Consider the following 21,015-nt stretch of genomic DNA (forward strand, 5'->3'; position numbering starts at 1 on the left):
AGATAGTAAATGTAAATATGGGATGTTTGACACTGCTATAAATTCTGCTATAAATTTCTTCAGCGTTCCTTTTCTCTTCAGATGAAATAACATAATACTACTAAGAACTTACTAATTTGAAGTAATATTTTATTGCTTCCATCGACACATATATGTTATCAGCAATGCTCTTAGAGGAAAACAGGTCAGGGAACGATTCACCAAATATTTCTTCTGCAAGACTTTTTTTTCCAACGAAACACATGTCATAATTTAATTGAAAAACCTTTGTCATAAATATTTAATGCTAATCTACTCCTCTGGTCCTATTTATAGACAGAGAGAGAAAATATTTTTTGGTCCTATTTATAGGGTACTGAGAGAAATTTTTTGTACAGATGTATAATTTTACCCTTCATTTATTATTGTGTTGACTTTGTTTATATAAGGTATAATGTATATTAAATAGGGATAAAGTTAGAAAGTCATTAAATTTTAAATGAGAGTTAATAAAATTTAAGATTTTTATTGATCTGTGTGAAACATACTAAAAATGCTTTATAAATAAGATCAGAGCAGTAAATGGTAACAACAGAAATAAGTACACATTCTTCACGCAACGTACTTGATTCAATTACTTTGAAAATTCAAAAACCCAATTTGTACAAACCCTGACAAAGAATTCTTGCAATAAAATTAATGAATGAATGAAATCCTTTCAAAATAATTTGTGTTCCTACCGGATTTTGCGGTTCAACTAAACCAATCCTATTTATTTCTCCGACTTATGGTTTTATTCTTTAAATTATTCTGCCACTAGATGTGACATCTTTCATTTTCAATTTTAATTCAAAGACCAATTGTTTGAAATTTGCGGTAATTGTGTGTGCTTATTGTTAACACGAATTAGCTTTCTAATTAATATCAAAGATGATTTGAATACTTCACAGTCTTCTTTTAACTGCTAACGGACGTTATATACAGTTGCCATATGACGATTCAGTTCACTCTAGTTGTTGGAGGTCATTTAATAACTTTGAAAAATGTTACTTCCGGTCCTAAATGTAGGAGTTAAACAAAAAATTTGTTTTAATTTTAAATATAATATCTCAGTTTATTTTATCTTTCAAATTTATAAAGTTTTACTACTCAAAGTATCAAGGGACTTCTGATTAAAGAATAGTTCTAATATACATAATGAAAAAGGGATAGGTTAGAGAAACTAATACATGTTTATTATAAATAACTAACTTAATTAATTTCTTTGAGGACAATACTTACACTAAGGTTTTCACATCCATTATGTTAAGTTCTCCATCACATATGACTATGTGCCCTTTTATTTTTCTTTTCCAAATATTAGTATTTAATAGTATTTAATTATAGATCCAGACAAAACAAAAAAAGGACATATGGTCATATGTAATTGGAGAATTTGACATAATGTATTTAAGAAACTTGACCTTAGATTTTTTTTATCTTTCTTTAGTATATGTGAATTAATCATCTAACTCTTATATTACTAAATAGAGGTAATATTTTAATCTCAAGTTGTGTTTTTAGTTATAAGATAATTCATGTCAACTCTGGAATTTGTTTGGTACTCCTCTGGTCCTATTTATAAGGCACTTCCAACATGTTTCACACAGATCAAGAAAAACCTTAAACTGCATTAACTCTTCATTAAAATATAGCAACTTTCCAACTTTACCCCTATTTAATATATACTCCTTCCAAAAAAAAAAAACTATCTACACTATAATAAGTGGAGGACAATATATATAGTACATTCATAGTAAAAATTTAATGAAGTGACTTATAAATAGGACCAAAAAAAGCCTTCTCTCTGCCCTATAAATAGGACTAGAGAAGTATCATTTTACATATAATTTATAAATTTGTCAATGATACAATTTAGAGTAGACATTTTTTCTAATTAAAGTAATAAATTGTCTCTGTCACAAAAAAAAGTAATAAATTGTGTCTTAAAATATTTTATGTATATATTCATGATATGTGAACAAAGACAGATTTATTTGGAATTGGTTTTTACTTCAAAAGTTTTGTACAGTTATTATTGTGACTACTCAAGATATTACCCCTTAAAAGCTCATCCCTATTTTTCATGGCCCTCTTCTTATGGTTGTATGGGGAGAATTACAATGATATTTTAAGAAAAGAAAATAATTACAAAACAAGTTTCAAAAGTTGTGATTTTCTATTTTGAAACTTGTTGTTGTAGGTTGTTATTAAAACCTTTTAATAATTACTTTCCTTGACATCATTATAATTCTCAAGGTTGTATGTACTGATCTTACTTTCTGGTGTTAATGCATGTTGATCCTTTACACACACAAAAAAGAATATTTGAAATTATTTTTATTATAGAATAAAATTAATTTATTCTTTTTTAACTTAAAAAATAAAAAAGATAATAAGATATCCAGAAAATTACTAAATGAAAAATTAGAAATTATTATAAAAATATATTTTCATTTACTTTTCAGGTATAATTAATTACTATTTAAATACAGTAGATATAATTGATTTGAAATTTCAAAATTTAAAAGGCATTTTTTTAGATTTTCCGGGGAAAAAAATGAATAAGTTATAATTAAATCGCTTATCTATAAAAGTTTTAAACCTTGAATTATATTCTCAAGCCCCTTGGAGCTTGATTGTAGTTAATTTCCTTGCAAAATGACACAAATAGCCTTGAACTCCCTTCTCTGACTGCCGTTGGCGAGTTATCAATCAATCGGTATTGCCCAATAATAATTTATTTTAAAAATATTTTTATTGAAAATTTAATAATTTAATACTACCTCTGGTTCTCAATATAAAAGCTAGTTTGACATTCAATTTGATTCTAACTATAAAATCCTAATCAATTTTGTCTATCATATTTATTTGTATTTTTTAAGATAGTCCTTTTAGTGCATATGTCAAAGGTTTCATGAAATAGTAGTTCTAGCTATTATATATGATTTGCAAAGGTATTTTAGGAAAGACAACAGTTATTTATTACAAATAACTAACATAACTAATTTTCTTAATTTGTTGAAATTAGTCAACACACTCTTATATTAATGATTAGAAGTAGTATTTATAAGCTCGTGAAAAGAATTTAATATTTATAAGTCAAACTTTGTATATTTAAAATTCAGATTTCTTAAATTTACTAGTATGTATCTAAAAATTAATGCCTTTAATTTCATATTTAAAGGTCAATTCCTGACAGATTAATAAGTCAACCTCATAGATTTAAAAGTTAATTTACATAATTTTTGTAATGATCCTTCAAATTTTATAAACTAATTAATAAATCAACTTCTTAAATTTCCAAGTCATGCTCTTAAATTTATAATTGGATATAAGTGTTGTTTAAAGGACTAAGGTGCAAATTTATCTAAGAAATTTTCATCTAGGAGTACTAGTCACCCAAATTTTTTCTGGGTGCAAATTTGTCTCGAAATTTTAAAATCATAGCAATTTTGTCTCCCACCATAAAAAAAAACCAATATTGACTGTTAAAATAATGATATTGACTGTTAATATTTTTAACAGTAGAGGAAAAAATTGTTACAATTTTAAATTTTTGGGGCAAATTTGTCCAAAAAAATTGTAGGTGCCAAGTGCTCTTAAGTAAAAGCTTTTGGAACGAATTTTCACCTTAACACTTCTTTAAATTATTGAATTATAAATTATGAAGTCTATTTACAAATTTAAAACAATGACTTGCTTATTAAAAGGGAAGAATTTCATTTAATCCCCTCTGAAGAGATTTAATTTCAAAATGCCCCCATAAAAGTCTAAAATATCACTGCACTCCTATAAGGGTAAACTGAAATTAAATTATAAAGCTAGAAGACCAAAATGACCCATAAAGAAAGAGAAAGAAGGAAAGTTTTATTAGTTCCAGCAAAGCTCCATTGAATCTCAACTTTTTCATGACTTCGATGAAATAGCATTATTTCTGATAAAATGACGTGAGAAAGTGTGTTATTATATTTTTCATATTGATTTATTATTTTATAATTTTAGAAGCAAAACAATGAACATATTAAAAGTATCTTTAAAATATTTTAAACTCAATCACTAATATATATGTATTACATGATATATGGAATATAATTATTTCATCATGGTAGAACTCATTCACAATTTTAGTCTCATTTACATTCACATTCCCTTTGTTTTTCATAGTCCAAACATTTATTCTTTTTTTTAATAAAATGTTTGAATTCATAATCTTTTTTATACATTTCAGTAAGGTGTTTTTTAAGCCTCATTTCATTTAAGATTTAACAGATATCTAAAAAGTAAAATTAATCTGATCTCTTGGGTGACGAAAATCAATATTTTTTTTTACATATTTTATTGGAGTTTGTTCATGTTCTATTCTTATGCGGTCAAATTTTTTTTATCCTTTTAATTTTCCATACATTTCATTTTATTTTACGTAAATATTGAACAAGACAAAAATAATTTTCATCAAATTTTAAATTATTATTCATTATGAAACAGAAAAAACTTATTGTTTACAAAAACAAACATATTTTTCACAACAATAGTTAGTGCACTTACAAATTGATTACAATAATTTAATGTTTATTGGCATAACAACTAAAACAAATTATCATTTCCTTCACCTATTGCAAATAATTGTAAAATTTTGTATCCCTCTTATGAATCTCTTAATCTTATTGTTAATTCTCTTATTCCACTTGTGAATCCTGATTCCCTTACTTATTCTCATTTGTTATAAATTCATGTATTCCACTTGTAAACGCTAACTTCTTTATTTATTGCCAATAGTTTGTAAATCCCTAGATCCCTCTTGTGAATCACTTATTGCAAATTCTATTAGTTTAGTTGTTAATAGTTATGTTTAGATGTAAATTGGCTTATCTTTTGTGTAAATCACTACAAAAAAAATATGGGATTAATGACAGAATTTAGTGACGGAATTTTATTCCATCACTAATTCCTTGCAAATTTCGTCACTAAAATTAGCAATGAAAAATTTTAGCCGTTAAATTAGTGATATATTAGTGATGGAATTTTATTCCATTGTTAAACTAGAGACGAATTAGTGACACAATAAACAAATTCTGTTACAAATCTGCCACTAATTTTGTTTTAAATGATTAGTGATGGAAAAATTCTATTACTAACTCCCATCACAAAACATTTTATGACGGAAATCAGTGACAAAATTTTTCAATCACTAATTTTCGTCACAATTCCATCACTAATCAGTCGCAAAAAATAAAATATAAATATATAATAATTATTTCTTAAACTTAGAAATATAATATATCATAATTTTTAAATAATATATTATATAAAAATTAAAAAAATAAAAATATTATAAAATAAAATAAAAATATACAATATACAATATACTTATTATTTCGTTAAATATATGAATAAAAATATAAATTATTAGAAATTTTTTTACTAAAATATAAAAATTAAATTCAAATAACTAATAATATATCAAATTATATAATATATATTAAATTATGTATATAATATTTATTATATATATTTGTATTTGTTATTAGAAATATTATCTATATTTATTTTTGCATAAAAATCTCACTGGTGCTTCTTAGTTTAATTAGCAAAGGTTTCAGCAAGCGTGCAGGAGGTCTCAAGTTCACTCCTTCACAAAATTGAGCCAATTTGTGATGTCGTGATGATGTGGACAATTACAATGATAGACATGTGGCAACGACATGGATAAAGAGATGATGTGGCAACATAGGAGAGAGGGTTGGTGAGGTGGTAGCTATTGATGACATGGCGGCTCACAGTGATGGACACATGGCGATGATGTGGATGAGGAGATGACATGACAGCGTCGGAGAGAGAGAAGAATGTGAGGTGGCAGCCACAAACATGACATGTGACAGCAATCAATTATTGCCATTTGGTATTTTAAATTTACAAAATAAAAATAATTTAGTGACAGATTAGTGACAGAAATTTTAGTCACTAATTTTCATTATAAATCCGCCACTAATTAACGACAAAATTTTGAATTTCATCACTAAGTAGAATTAGTGATAGAAAAAATTCCGTAACTAACTAAATTCCGTCACTAATCCGTTGCTAATTTTGATTAGTGACGGAAATTCGATCACTAAATTCCTTCGCTAATTTGATTTTTTTTTTGTAATGAATCATCTAATGTTTGTTGTAAATTTATGTGATCCGATTGTGAATGTGTTTAGTTTAGTTGTGAATATATTAATTTAGTTGTAAAGTCACTTATCTTTGTTGTAAATTTACTTAATCTAATTGTCAGCGTGCATTGATTGATGTCTTTGAATGGTTACTTCACAAGTTCCTAATTTTCACAATCACAACTAATAGTTTTATAAAATTGACATGTCAAAAATTTTCTATATACAAACTACTCCATGTCACCCAAATGAATAATAAAGTATTCCATATCAAAATGCCTGAATATAAATTTGTACACATTGTGAACTAGTTTAAACCACATTTTTAATTAAAATATATGAATTTATAAGTCATCGTTTTTTTTTTTTTTACTTTGTCTTCATCTGTTCAAGTAGTTTTGCAATAGCATCTGACTTTAAATTACTTTTGTGAGTGCCAAGTCACCACAATAACTTTAACCTCAATAAAATCAGTTGTTCCTGTGACACAATAATAATTAGTGTGGTTACACATGTTAAAAACTCAAAATAATGTATAACCTCGTAAACATAAAATTGAACTCCAATTGTTGAATTTACTTGAAAAGCATCGCGTGTAAAATGGTGGCACATGTTTGGTCTCCTCTGAGTCCATCTTCATATGCCTTCACACAATAATTACTATGTTATTAATAACTATACTAAACAAGACATTAAAATTCATAGCATGCAACTTCATTTGTTACATAAATCCCAAACTTGCAAATTGTTGTTGTAAATTTCTTAACTTCACTTGTTACATGACCAGACATGAAATTTCTATAATCAACTTGTAAATATACTAATTTTTGTTGTAAATTACCTAACTTTAGTTGTTACACAAACAAACATTAAATTGCTACAATCAATTTGTAAATAGACTAATTGTTGTTGTAAAAAATATTTTTTTTGTTTCCAAATTGAATAATAATTTAAAATTTGATGAAAAAAATAAGTTTTTTTTGGGTTCAATATTTACGTAAAATAAAATGAAATGCATAGAAAATTAAAAGGATAAAAAATTTAACGGCAAAAGAATAAAACATGGACAGAATCCGACAAAATATGTAAACAAATATTGACTTTGGTCACCAAGGAGATCAAATTAATTTTATTTTTTACTTTATTAAAAAAATAACATACACCTAATGCATATTTATTATTAGATATCTGTTAAATATTAATGAAATGAGACTTAAAAACCACCTTATTAAAATGTAAAAAGAAGATTATGAATTCAAACGTTTTATAAAAAAATAATAAATGTTTGGCTTTTGAAAAAAAAAAAAAGAGAATGTGAATGTAAATGAGAACAAAATTGTGAATCAGTTGTAATATGAAGAAATAATATATTTCATATATCATGTAATATATATATATATATATATTAGTGATTGAGTTTAAAATATTTTAAAATACTTTTAATATATTGATTGTTTTGCTTCTATAAATCAATATGAAAAAGATAATAACACATGTTCTTCCGCCATTTTACTAGGAATAGTGCTATTTCATCAAAGTCATGAAAAAGTTGAGATTCAATGGAACTTTGTTGGAAGTAACACAACTTTCGTTCTTTCTTTTTTTTTCCTTTAGGGTCATTTACTCATTTTGGTCTTCTAGCTTTACATTGTAATTTTAGTTTATCCTCATAGGAGTGCAGTGATATTTCAGACTTTTATGGGAGCATTTTGAAATTAAATCTCTTTAGAGGGTGTTAAATGAAATTCTCCCTATTAAAAAAATTCTTGTAAATAATTTTTTAAAATTAAAAAAAAAGCCAAAATTACGCAAAATCACTTGTAAGTTTATGGAGATTGACTTGTAAATATTAAAAAGGAAATCATTTTATAGATATTCAATGATTCTTGCACTCAATTTTTAATTTGGTAGCTACAGGATTTTTTTCTCTTAATTAAATTATTTAATTTTGCCCCATTAGCATGGTTACTTTAGTGTCAATACAGGGACTAATAATGCTAATTAACAAATCAAAATTAAAGGGCTGACAGTACTGACAGAGAAAAATTAAATAATTTATAAATATCAAGTTAAAAATTAAGTATAGGTATATATAAAATAATTTTTTGAATTGAAAAAAATTACAAAATAATTTTTTCATATTAAGATATTAAACTTTTGAGAGATTCACTTATAAATATTAAGGGTTTATTTGTAAATTTTTCTGGAATTGAATGAATTCTATATGGAAGTCTAATTGAATCATACCAAACAAGCAAAAGCAAGGATATCATTTCCGTCTTTTAAATTCCAGCGTGCTCAATGGGTCATTAAAAAAAAAAAAGGAGTTGGATGATCTAATACGTTCACAAGGGGATTTCTAAATTTATGTATGTGATTTAAATTATGTTAGTTGTAGTCGTTTAATTTGTTTTAGTTAAATACCTGTTATGACAAGAAAAAATGATTTAGCTAAGGACGCCGGTGATGATTATTTAATTTGATTTGAGATAGTCAATTTTTTACTATAAGACCAAGAATATTAAGATTAAAGTTCTCCCCACAATTGCTCTTTTTAGGATTTAAGCTTATATTTTTTTTTCCCTTACGCTGTGTTTGGCTCGATGGAGGGAAGGGGAAGGGAGGGATTTTAATTAAGGGAAGGGGAGGGGAGGAAAGGGGTGGGTAGCTACAAAGGGAAGGGGAGGGGAGGAAAGGGGTGGGTAGCTACAAAGGGAAGGAGGGAGGAGGAAGGGAGGGGAAAGATTTTAATGATCTCCTGTTTGGATTGATTGGAGGGGAGGGGAGGGAGCAATTTTAATAATACCTTATTTTGTTCTAATAAAAAATTGACTATTTTAACCTCATAAAATTTAAATGAATTTTCTCACTTTTTTATTTTGTTAAGATATAACTATATATATAATACAATTCACCAATTTTGATTTACAAGACATAGTCACACAGTTATAGAATATCAAGATAAAAAGTCACGAGTGATAGATTTCAATCAGAGAAAAGACCTTGAAGGTGAAAGAAAATATCAACAACCTCTTGGAATTAGAAGAAGAGAAAAAAAAAGTTTACAAATGCTCACTAATTTTGGAGACAATTATCTTAATAACCTCTTGTTAGATGCTCAAAAAAAACTCTCTTATGTAGAAATGTTTATGCCTGATTAGAGGTTAACAAATCAAAAGGGTATATAAGGAATTAAAATATTATCTCTCATCTCCCCTCCAAAAAACCCCACTTTTGGAGGGGAGGCTAGAAGGGAAGAGGAGGGGAGAAGAATCCCTCCCCTCTTTAAAAAACATCTTAACCAAACGAGGGAAGGGGAGGGGCTCCCCTCCCCTCCTAAAAAATTACACCAGCCAAACAAGGGGAGGGGAGCAACTCCCCTCCCCTCCCCTCCAAAAATCCCGTACCAAACATAGCGTTATGGAATGAGATCACTCATCACCTTAAACAACAGTTTGTTGGTTGGAATGAGCTTATTGCATACGGCATATTAGTTGTTTATATGGCCGACATGAATCCGACCCCTTTCAATTCAAATATCTAAAAGAAAACTGTGGGACCACTGCGATAAGTCATGACAGTGCGGCTCATGTACATCATGAAGACTTAAACGAAAAATATGAGCTGAGAACAAAGCTCTAGTCAAGGCACCATTTCAATAATGACTCTGCGGAGCATTCACACTTTTCACCTTCAGTTTTTCAACACAATCAATTTTCTATTTGAATATTTTTAATAATACAAAACCAAACCTTTAAGATATAATATAAACAAGGTTAATATATTATTCTATGCGTTGTATAAAGTCAAGATATTAGGCTGTGAAGTCATTGCAAATTAAACACGGCTCATAATTTGGATGCGTTGTAGTAGTAGGTCTACCACTATGTCTTTCAAAGACTGATATCGAAATATTTGTGTTATTACGTAGAAGATAAGTTGCACAAAATTTAATTTGCATATAGGGAAGTAAGTTATACATCGAGAAGATGGATTGCATGAAGGGGACTTAATTTGCCCATAGAGAAGGTGGATTGTACATAGGGAAGATGGATTTACACACAAGAGAAGATAGATTGCACAGAGTAAAATGGTCATTTCATATGGATGCTTATTTTCCCCCCAAAAAATCTCATGACTTCACCTTTAACTAGGATTCATGCCCCAGCTAAATTTTCAAATGGGGATTAATCCCCAATTTTCCCTTTTATTGTTTATTTAATTAGTATTATTTGTTTGTTTATTGTCAAGACATATCATACATCACTGTACATGTCTTGGTCTGCATGCGTCCCTTTCACTTCTTGTAAATCAACAAATGAAGTCAATGAAAATGGAAAAGCTTAGGCAAATTAAGAACAGACTAAAGCTCCTATAAATTAAAAGCAGCATACCATTTCAATATATGAATCCACAAAACCATTTTTGCACTTTAGCATGACCATGGCTTTTGCCCCCGCTTCATTTTCATTTCTTTCCAGCTACTACCTTCAACCATTAATCCTTTTCATCTTCTACATAAACTTGATTTGCTTCCAGCATGTCAGAGCTGCATCAAATGAGACTGATTATTTGGCATTGCTCAAGTTTAAAGAATCAATAACTGATGATCCTCATGATATCTTGAGCTCTTGGAATAGTTCGAACCACTTCTGCAGCTGGATTGGAATCACATGCGGCCATAAGCATCAGCGAGTCACCAAGTTGAATTTGGGAGGCTATCAATTTGGTGGGATCATATCACACCACATTGGTAATCTCTCTTTCTTGAGATATCTCTCCCTCACAAACAATAGTTTCCATAGAGAAATCCCATCAGAGTTGGGATGTTTGTTCAGGCTAAATACACTCATTCTCTATGACAATGCATTGACAGGAGAGATTCCTTGGAACTTGACGAGTTGCACTAAATTGAGGATCTTGGATTTGGCAGGGAATAGGCTTATTGGTAAAATACCATATCAGCTGGGGTATCTTCAGAAGCTTGAACACTTTCAACTTTCTCTCAACAATTTAACTGGAGAAATTCCATGGTCTATATGGAATCTTACTTCCCTCACTCGTCTTGCAGTAGGCTGCAACAACTTGGAAGCAAGTATACCTGAAGAGATCGGCCGTTTGAAGAATTTGATGTTTTTAGGAGCACCGAGGACTACATTCTCAGGTGCACTTCCTTCTGCACTTTTCAATCTATCATCTCTCACTATACTATCAGTAGCAGAAAATGATTTGAACATGACTCAGCTTCCACATGACATGTTCTCCACCCTTCCAAATCTAGAATATTTTTCCATAGGGGGGAATCAAATTTCTGGTCCAATACCAAATTCCATAAAAAATGCATCTTCACTCCAAAGATGCGATATTTCTTCAAACCATTTTTTCGGTCAAGTTCCCAATTTAGGAAACCTAAAAGATCTTTCCCGCCTTAATATACAAATTAATAATTTTGGGAGCAGCTCAAATGGTGACCTTGATTTCATGACACCTTTGAAAAATTGTAGCAAACTTCAAATATTAAGTTTGGGCATCAACAAATTTGGAGGCATTTTGCCCAATTCCATAGGAAATTTGTCAACCCAGCTCAGTGGACTATACCTTCGTGGTAATGAGATCTATGGTACTATTCCTGATACTTTAGGAAAGTACAAATATTTAACTGTCTTGGCTCTTGAATCCAACAGATTCTCAGGTGCTATTCCAATCTCTTTTGGAAACTTACGTGAGATAAAAGAATTAGGTCTCGATGGAAACCAACTCTCAGGAGAGATACCGGGTTCCTTAGGAAACCTTAGTGAATTGATTTTGCTAAGCATTTCAGGAAATATGCTTCAAGGAAAAGTTCCTATCACAATGGGAAACATGAAAAGTTTGCTCACCCTAGACCTTTCAGAAAACAATCTCAGTGGTCCTATACCCTTTGAGATTTTTGGTCTTCCCTCCTTATCCATTTTATTAAACTTATCTCACAATTCATTCAACGGATCTTTGCCTTCAGAGGTAGGAATGCTTAAAAACCTGGGGACTTTGGATATCTCTGAAAATAATCTTTCCGGAGAGATTCCTTGGACCATAGGAGAATGCACAAGTATGGAATACCTTAACTTAAAAGGGAATTCTTTCAATGGGCCCATGCCTCCTTCGCTAGCTTTGATGAAAGGTCTTGTGCATTTAGATATATCTCAAAACAACCTATCTGGATCAATACTAATCGACCTACAAAATGTTTCTTTTCTTCAGTACTTAAATATTTCTTTCAATACGTTTGATGGTGAGGTTCCAGTAGAAGGAGTTTTCAGCAATGCAAGTGCAATATCACTTATTGGAAATATCAATCTTTGTGGGGGAATTTATGAGTTGCACTTACCACCATGCCCTAAGAAAGTGGACACAAAAAGAAAACACAATTTGAAGCTCATGGCTATTGTGATTTGTGTGGCTTTTTCACTTTTATTGATATTTTTGTTTGCCTTCTATTGGAAGCATGAAAGAAACAAGAAATCATCTTCAACTTCATCAAGAGTAGAACAATTTCCCAAGGTGTCATATCAAAATCTACACATTGTAACCCAAGGTTTCTCTACCAACAACTTGATTGGATCTGGGAGTTCTGGCTCAGTATATAAAGGAAGGCTAGAATCAGAAGATAAAATTGTTGCAATAAAGGTACTGAACTTTCAAAAGAAGAGGGCTCAAAAGAGTTTCATTTCAGAATGTAATGCACTGAAAAACATGAGGCATCGAAATTTGGTAAAAATTTTAACATGTTGCTCTAGCATTGATTACAACGGACAAGAATTTAAGGCATTGGTGTTTGAGTATATGCCAAATGGAAGCCTTGAAAAATGGTTGCATCCTAATCAAGAAAGTGCATGTCAGTCAGCATTGGATATTTATCAAAGATTTAATGTTGTATATGATGTTGCCTCTGCACTGCATTACCTTCATTATGAAAATGAGGAACAAGTAGTCCATTGTGACATAAAGCCCAGCAATGTCCTTCTTGATGATGATATGGTGGCTCATGTGAGTGATTTTGGGTTAGCAAGACTACTTGCCACCCTTAAGGGCAGTTCTCAAAAGCAAACAAGCACGTCTGGAATAAAAGGGACGATCGGCTATGCTCCTCCAGGTAACATATTTTATTTTAGCTTGAAGTTCTTGAAAATTCCATTCCTTTTATGAATTTTTTTTTTAATTTTGTTGATTTCAGCACAATGAATTTCTAAACACTAACCATATCCTAACACATTTCAGAGTATGGGATAACTTCTGAGGTATCAACACATGGTGATGTATATTCTTTTGGTATTCTTATTTTGGAAATGTTAACCGGAAAAAGACCAACAAACCTAATGTTTGAAGATGGCCACAATCTTCATAGCTATGTCAAAGCTGCATTTCCAGACAATCTTTTGGAAATTATGGACACAGCTCTTGTTCGCCAACAAGTACAACAGACAACAATAGTAGCTAGAGGAGAAATTAGGATGGAGGAAGTGGCTCTTATGCATCCCAACCATGAGAAGACTCTAATTTCACTATTTAAAATTGGACTTGCTTGTTCAGTAGAATCTCCTAAAGAAAGGATGGACACGATGAGTGTACTAAGGGAGCTAAATCAAATTAAAAATGCTCTTAGTCTTAGGGAAAAAAAGTCAAAATTGACCGTAATATCAAAGAATAAGCTTGAGACACCACTTTAGATATGTTATTATGATAAATTTGTGCCCTAAGAAAGTTCCTCACTTTTCATGAACTATATTTTGATCTCAAATCTTCTCTAAGACTCTTCTTTTGTGGACAAAGAAATGTCAGTGGCTGTGCCAGAATAAATTGTTACTTTGGTACTTGAATCATGTAGCTACTCCTCCAATGTCTAAATATCTATCCACATTGCTACAGGCTATAATGTAAATTTTAGTCTTACAATTGTCTTTATTGAGGCCCTAGCTTTACAAATTTGCAATTCGTATCAGTAAATAGATTGTAAATTTTTGCCCCTGGGTACAAATACGTCTAGCTTGGTATTTAAAAGGAAAAAAAAAATGAAGAACAGACAAATTACATAATTTCATTGGTCTGAGAAATGAAGAGAAATGTAACTGCATATTGAAAAGCAAAGTCATGTCCATCAATGATAGTGATGATAGTACAGTTCTGAATAAAAATGAAGGAAAATATGAAAATAGAACCAGAGGCACAACAAAAGAAAAAATTGCTTTGTTTTCTTAAATTTCTGTGAAAGATATGCAATTCATCAACTATTTGTTAAACTGCTAAATCTCATATCCTTATAATATATATATATATATATATATATATAAAGTTTTAGAAGGAAGGAATATTATTAGAGATTTCATGGGAGTTCAGGTACCATAAGGCATAAGGCAGACATCTGGCCTTCTTGGGAGAAACATATAATTATACTAATTTTTTCTTTAAAAAAATCAAGATTTCTTTTCAGGACAAGAAGTTATCACTGTTGCTGTATTTCTTAAAAAAACCTGTTTTAAAATTGTAACCATTAATAATCCTAAACAATTACTTTTAGCAGAAAATAATGTTAATTCTGATCCTTCTTAATAATTGTAATTTTTAAAGCTTCTTAGAATAGTTATTGGTACACCTTATGAGTTCTTAATGTGAGAACCTTCTTCATATCGGACCTTGTATTTTTGAAGCCTTTCTAGTCCTTCTTTAGAAGATCTCACATTTCTTCTCAAATTAATTAGATTTCCAAAATTTTGGTGCATCCTATTGATCATGAGTCCAAGTAATAGTTAATGTGAAAGTGCATGATAAAGTTGATCAAGCCCCCAAGACACGCATACATACAATGACAGATGCACTGTCTGTATGTAATTTAAAATAAAATCTATGAAATCCGATGTGATTTTTGCGTCCAACAAATGCGACATGAAGAAAAAAAATCTGAATTTTTTATTCACAAATATAAATGTGTGTGTGTGTGTGTAGTGCATTGATAGAGGGAGAAAACTATATATAATAAATGTAAATATGGGGCTTTTGACACTTCGACTACTATAAAAAGATAAACTTTCGTCCCTTATTTCAGTCTGTTTTTAAAAACACAGGGAAAAAGGCCATTATATTCATCTATTATGCTTTAACATACAAATATGTATATATATACTTGTTACTTAGTAATAGACGAAAAGCTTTTCCCCCCTAGTTTCAAACCTACAGTGCTATATTTGAGGAGACCAAAGCCCTATCAATCTCATTTTTCTTCTTCTCGTTCGCCACAGGAGCTTCATTCCTCTTCCCCTTCACCGCGTGAGCTTTTCTCCCCTCTTCTTCTCTTATCCTTCAACCGTGCAAACAATGTTTTCCTCCCTTTTCCTTCTTGGTCGGCGACAGCTCCTTCTCTCTTCTCCTTCTCGAAAACTCAACGTACAGCTCAACGATGTGGTGAGCTCCATAGTCAACCTCTCTTCTTGATGGCAAACTGATCCTCCTTTCTTCTCCTACTTGCTCAATGACGCTCTTTCTTTCTTCTTCATGGCTTAAGCTTTGCAAGACGCAAGGTAAGTTATTTGGTTTGGTGGTGCTAAATGTTTTAGTTGTTTGTGACTATTATATGGGTGTTGAAAGTTTTCTATTTACATTGATTGTTGGTGAATAATTGCTTTCGGGAAGCATTATTGATAGTGATTGGGCAAAGCATATGAAAATTAAAAGCATGTAAACTTGTTTAAATGTTAATGCACATATAAGGTGTTTGTGAAAATGTCTAGGAGAGAAATTTGATTGAAATATGATAGTTATTTAAGTATCTTCGATGTTTAATCTCCATGTTGAATTTTAGAAAGTTATGGATGTTATTTAAACATAAATATATATCCTCAATGTTTAATCGCGCCCTTCTTCATGTGGCTTCTATGTGTGCTTGAATATGGGTCAATTATTGAACTTTATGAATGTCAAAAGCCACGATTTTTCCCCCAGCAGCCTCTAGCTGATGCAGAAGGCGCTCAAAAGCTTACCATGGTGGAGCTTTTAAAATCTCATGGAGGCTTGTCTTTTGTAAGTTCACATTTCTCTTAAAAGAAGGAAACACGAAAACTTTTTTTCCCCTCGGTACTTATTGGTTTGCTTGTTAATACTTTTTGGTCTTGTCAAGTCATTATTTTTATCAGGGCCTATATTTTGCAGGGTGACATATGTTTCTACGTACTAGTCGATGAGCCTCACTAAAGGAGGTTAAGGTGGGCAATAAGCTGCAATTTGCTAATTCATTTATTTAATTTGCTTAATAATGTGTACCTTTTATTTTCAACCATTTACTTAGTAGCTTGATCTTTATGAATCTTCGCAAACTGAACCTTTTGCTAGTTGCTGGTTAGTTGCTTTTATGACTTTTGTGGATCTTTATTTCTAATCATTGATGATAGAATATCAAAATGGGAACAATTTTGAACAAAAGCCTGTTGCTCCTCCACTGCCTAACATTGTATAAGTGTTATGAAAACTTTGGTATGTTTTTATATTTTGTGGATTGCTAAAATTATTGGATTTCACCGTGTTGGATTAAATAATTTAACTTAGGATGTTTCTCTTTTATTTTTTTTTTGAGTAAAATACATTGACTACCGCTCTATTGTACTTAAATTACAGAAACTTTCCTTCTATTTTGAAAACATATATAAACTTCCCTTCAAATTAAAATATATGTTACACAAACCTTCTTTATATTTTTAAGATTCAATTTCTATCCATCCAACAGTTAGTTGACCGTTAAATTTGACTTTTAAATTTTTATTTTAACCAAAATATCCTTCTTTAACATAATGTTATTTAAACATTTATATTTATAAAAAATAATTTTTCATCCAACAAAAAATAATTGTAATACATGTATTCTCAAAAATTTTAATATGTAATAAAATTTTTAATTTCAATTATATTATAGAATTATATAATTTTAGTTTCTCATGAAATATTAAAACTTAAGATTTTTTTTAAATGGCTAGAAAATATTTTGAATGCTTATTTTCTTATCACATAATATAAATTATGCGAGTTTGGAAAGTTATATAAATCATTTAAATTTATGTTTGTATTAACAAAATTACTTAATTTTTTGGCCCAATATAGTAAAAACATTAAACAAACAACAATTTTCAAAAATAAAAAAAATAAAATCAAGGTAAAAGAGAAAATCTTAAATTCTTCAGTATAGTTTTAACCAAGGTTTTGGGATTTAGTATCATGAAGGGTAATTTAGCAAATAGAAAGTGTTTCAATATAAATTTGAATTAAAAATTTTTTTTTGAAATATTCTTAATGGAGTTAACAGTTTGGATTTAAGTATATGTTTTCAAAATAGATGGAAGATCTGTGTAATTAAAATAAAATATAAGGGAGGTTATAGTATTTTACTCTCTCTTTTTTTACTTAATTAAGCTAATTAGGATGTTATAGTTGACATTAATTATTTTGACTCTTATGATTGTGGATTCTATTTGTATGGAATCATATACTGCAATCTATTTTGGTTCTGTTTCATATGCTTTCTACAATTGCATGTTGTAATAAAAATTGACAATACAAATAATTTCACATTTTCTTTAAAAAGATTATTTTTGTCTATTCTAGTATGAACAGATGAAATCGGCCCTTATATTCATCTATTCATTACAGAACAAACGAAAATAATGCACCTATGTTAGTCCATTCACACTAGGACAAAGGAGTATAGTCTGCTTTATTCATCTATTTTGGCCTGAACAGATAGATATATATATATATGTATATATATGCACTATTTTCATTTGTTATGCCCTCAACATATGAATATAGTGACCATTTTTCTTCTGATGGAAACAGAAGAATAAATGCTACTATCTATGTCTTCTTTATCAATGTCTCCTTCTAAACAAACAAAAAAAAAGCCTCCGAAATAGATGAAAATGGACATTTGTCAATATTGTTTTCTCTTCAAATGAATTAATATAAAAGAACTTATTGGAAGTAATAGTTTACTTCCAGCTACACATATGTACCAATTCCTTGTAGAAGCAGATTGGAATTGGTGCTCAAATTTTGTGGGTTGGGGGGGGGGAGAGAAAAACTCCCTCTATCACCGAGAACTCTAGAGTTATTAAGCACCTTAGGGTGCACATGGACAAGGTTGGACAAGGCTCCGACCCAATACCTAGCTCGAAATGTGAACGAGCTGTATTTTGCAGCCCATTGCCTGGCCCTACCTATAAAAGCCCTAACCATTTTAGATTGGGTATGGCAGGCTTTCTAAATATCTCCTTAAATCCTATGAGAAATAATCTTCATTTATACCTAAAACATATATTTCATAATTTCACATTTCCACACATTGAAATATTCTAGAATAAATCTTAACAAATATCTATATCTCAAGAATTAAACAACATCCACAATCAATTATTCAATTAAAAACAAGGCAACTCTCATGATTGTAATTAAAGCCTTAAAATTCAAATAGTTTGCATCAATAACCTCCACCGTACACAAATTGAGAAAAGGATAAAACATCTAAAAAATAAAAAAAAGAAAAAGAAAACACTTGGAGATATTCCATAAACTAATGGGGATGATGATGTAATTGAAGCTTTATCATCCATTTAAGCTGCAAACAATATTACATTTAAGTTGCAAATATTATATAATTCAAGGGACAATGTTTTAAAGATATATCAATACACAAAACTATTTTTGGCCGTCAACAACTTGAAAAATAAGACAATAAAAAAGAAGACAATTGTATTAGTATTTGATACAAAAATACCTATACAGAGCACAATTCCTAACAGACCATTTGATACAATGAAGGTGTTAGTTCTAGCAAACAACAATCTTAATATAAACACTAAAGTTCTTCCTTTGACTCAAAATAGAAAAATAAGGCATCAGCTACAGCAGAGGCCTATATTACTAGCCATAATTCACAAGCCTTATTCAACTTATTTGTAAGAAAAGCTCCTGACTTTGACTCAAAAGAAGAATTTTGTGCTCACTCGAATGATTTCTATCCATTACCTTCCAATTTTTAATTCAAGCTTCAAAACTAATTTATTATTGTCATCGATATAATTAATTATTAGCACCCAAAACTATTAAAAAGAAATAGAAAGAAATATAGACCTGAGACAAAATTGATGAGAGACGGAAAGAGTAACTGAAACAAGAGTGGCATGCTGAGATTGAGAAGGAATTAAGGAGGAGAGATGGACAAGATGGACAATGACAGACGAAATAGATGAGATTTGATAGTGTGCACTTGCGCTGACTCGTTCCCCACCTAAGACAGGATAGACGATGGACAAGAGATGGAGTAAGTAATTGAAAGCATAAACTGAATGAGAGATGGAGATTGCAGAGACATAGGGATAGAGGAGCGAGTCGCCACTATCACTGGAGAGTGGATACCTGGAGTGAGCGGTGAACGAAAGAACAAGAGGCTCAGAGTCAGAGGGCCTAGGACAAATGGGAAGAAATAGGAAAATGACACCGAGATCCTATGGAAGATAAAATACCACAAAAAGGTCCCTTCAACCTTGCTAATTGCACTAGAGTCCCAAAAGGACTTAAGCGCATTAATGAAAAAGGTGAGTTGACACATATGCCCCTAAGAAAAGACATGAAACTCTATAGAATTGATTTCCCATATCTTGTTCCTTGATTTCCTCCCTCAGAAAGAAAAGCTTGCTATAAAGAAAGCAAAGTTGCGGAGCGTCCTCCCCATCATAATTATTCAAGGCAAAGCACCTTTTGTCTTTATCATCATGGCCAATTTTGAGGTTTGAAACTTTCTTTCCTCTCATCTCCTAAAAAATTGTGGTTGGCAAATTGGGTTTATAGAAAATTGCTCGGCCCTTTAGTTAATGAAAAGCTTCCATTTTTTGTCTGCTATAAACAAGGCAAGCAATACAAAGATTAGTTTTTGGTTTGGTTTATGTTAGTGATTATCATTATGGGTGGGTAGAGTGATTATGAGTACTTTGTTTTTTAGTATATTTTAGGTGGTTTGATTGTGGGTTTGCTCTATTTGGACATGGTCTAGTAGGAATAGACGAAAAGGATAAAGCTTGTTAATGTTTCCTGTATTAATTATTAATGTCTATACCCTAAGTTGTTATATGTTACTCATCAACTTCCTTTGTGCAAAATGTGTTGTTGACCATTGGAGCATCACTTGTCATTAAAGCTACTAATAATTGTCGAGAGTGGCAGCTTAAATTGTCAACACAATCCCATGTTTAAAAAACAGGACCGGACCGGCCGGTTTAGATAGGAAAACGGTGAACCAGCCACTTGTCCAGTCTAGTTCATACTTTGAACCGGAAATTTTTTTGACCCAGAGCAAACCTATTTGAACCATAGTGACTCAATAATAACCCAGCTAACTCACTGGGTTAGATGGATTAACTGGGTCACTCTTTTTTCAAAAATAAAAACTAAAAATTGGAAGCTTCAAGAGAGAAAAAATAGAAGAGAAGGAGGCCAGAGGAAGAGACCAGATCTAAAAGAGATAGCGATGAGGAGGAGGAAGGATGGATAAAATGGTAGGAAAGAGGAAAGTAACTTGCCGAACTTTTCTTGGAAGCATAGAGCGCATACGCCAGGGTGTTGATTCTGCAACTATTATTGCTGCCATGTCCAACCTGTTTCTACTTAGAAGGAGGAGCCGAGAAGGAGAACAAATAACAAATATATTCAAACTTAAGAGAAAGAGGAACGAGAAGCAACGTTGTAGATATGGGAAAAAAAGTGAAGGGAAGAATGGCAAAAGTTTAAAATTTTGGCTAGAGTTCTAAGTCAAATCAAAACACTAGAGAGA

General features: G+C 30.7%; 1 protein-coding gene across 1 annotated transcript; it reads left to right on the forward strand.

The window, feature by feature from the left end:
- Positions 1-10,616: 10,616 nt before the first annotated feature.
- LOC114761193 (probable LRR receptor-like serine/threonine-protein kinase At3g47570) lies at positions 10,617-13,813 on the forward strand (the record flags this gene model as incomplete). The annotated part of the gene is made up of 3 exons (XM_028950522.1): positions 10,617-10,926; positions 11,050-13,305; positions 13,431-13,813. Coding segments are annotated over exons 1-3 (2,949 nt in total), but the record flags the coding sequence as incomplete, so codon positions are not given.
- Between the last annotated feature and the right edge of the window lie 7,202 nt (positions 13,814-21,015).

Source organism: Neltuma alba, unplaced genomic scaffold (genome assembly GCF_004799145.2).
Source record: "Neltuma alba isolate B1F8T4 unplaced genomic scaffold, ASM479914v2 tig00011088_pilon, whole genome shotgun sequence".
Taxonomy (NCBI): domain Eukaryota; kingdom Viridiplantae; phylum Streptophyta; class Magnoliopsida; order Fabales; family Fabaceae; genus Neltuma; species Neltuma alba.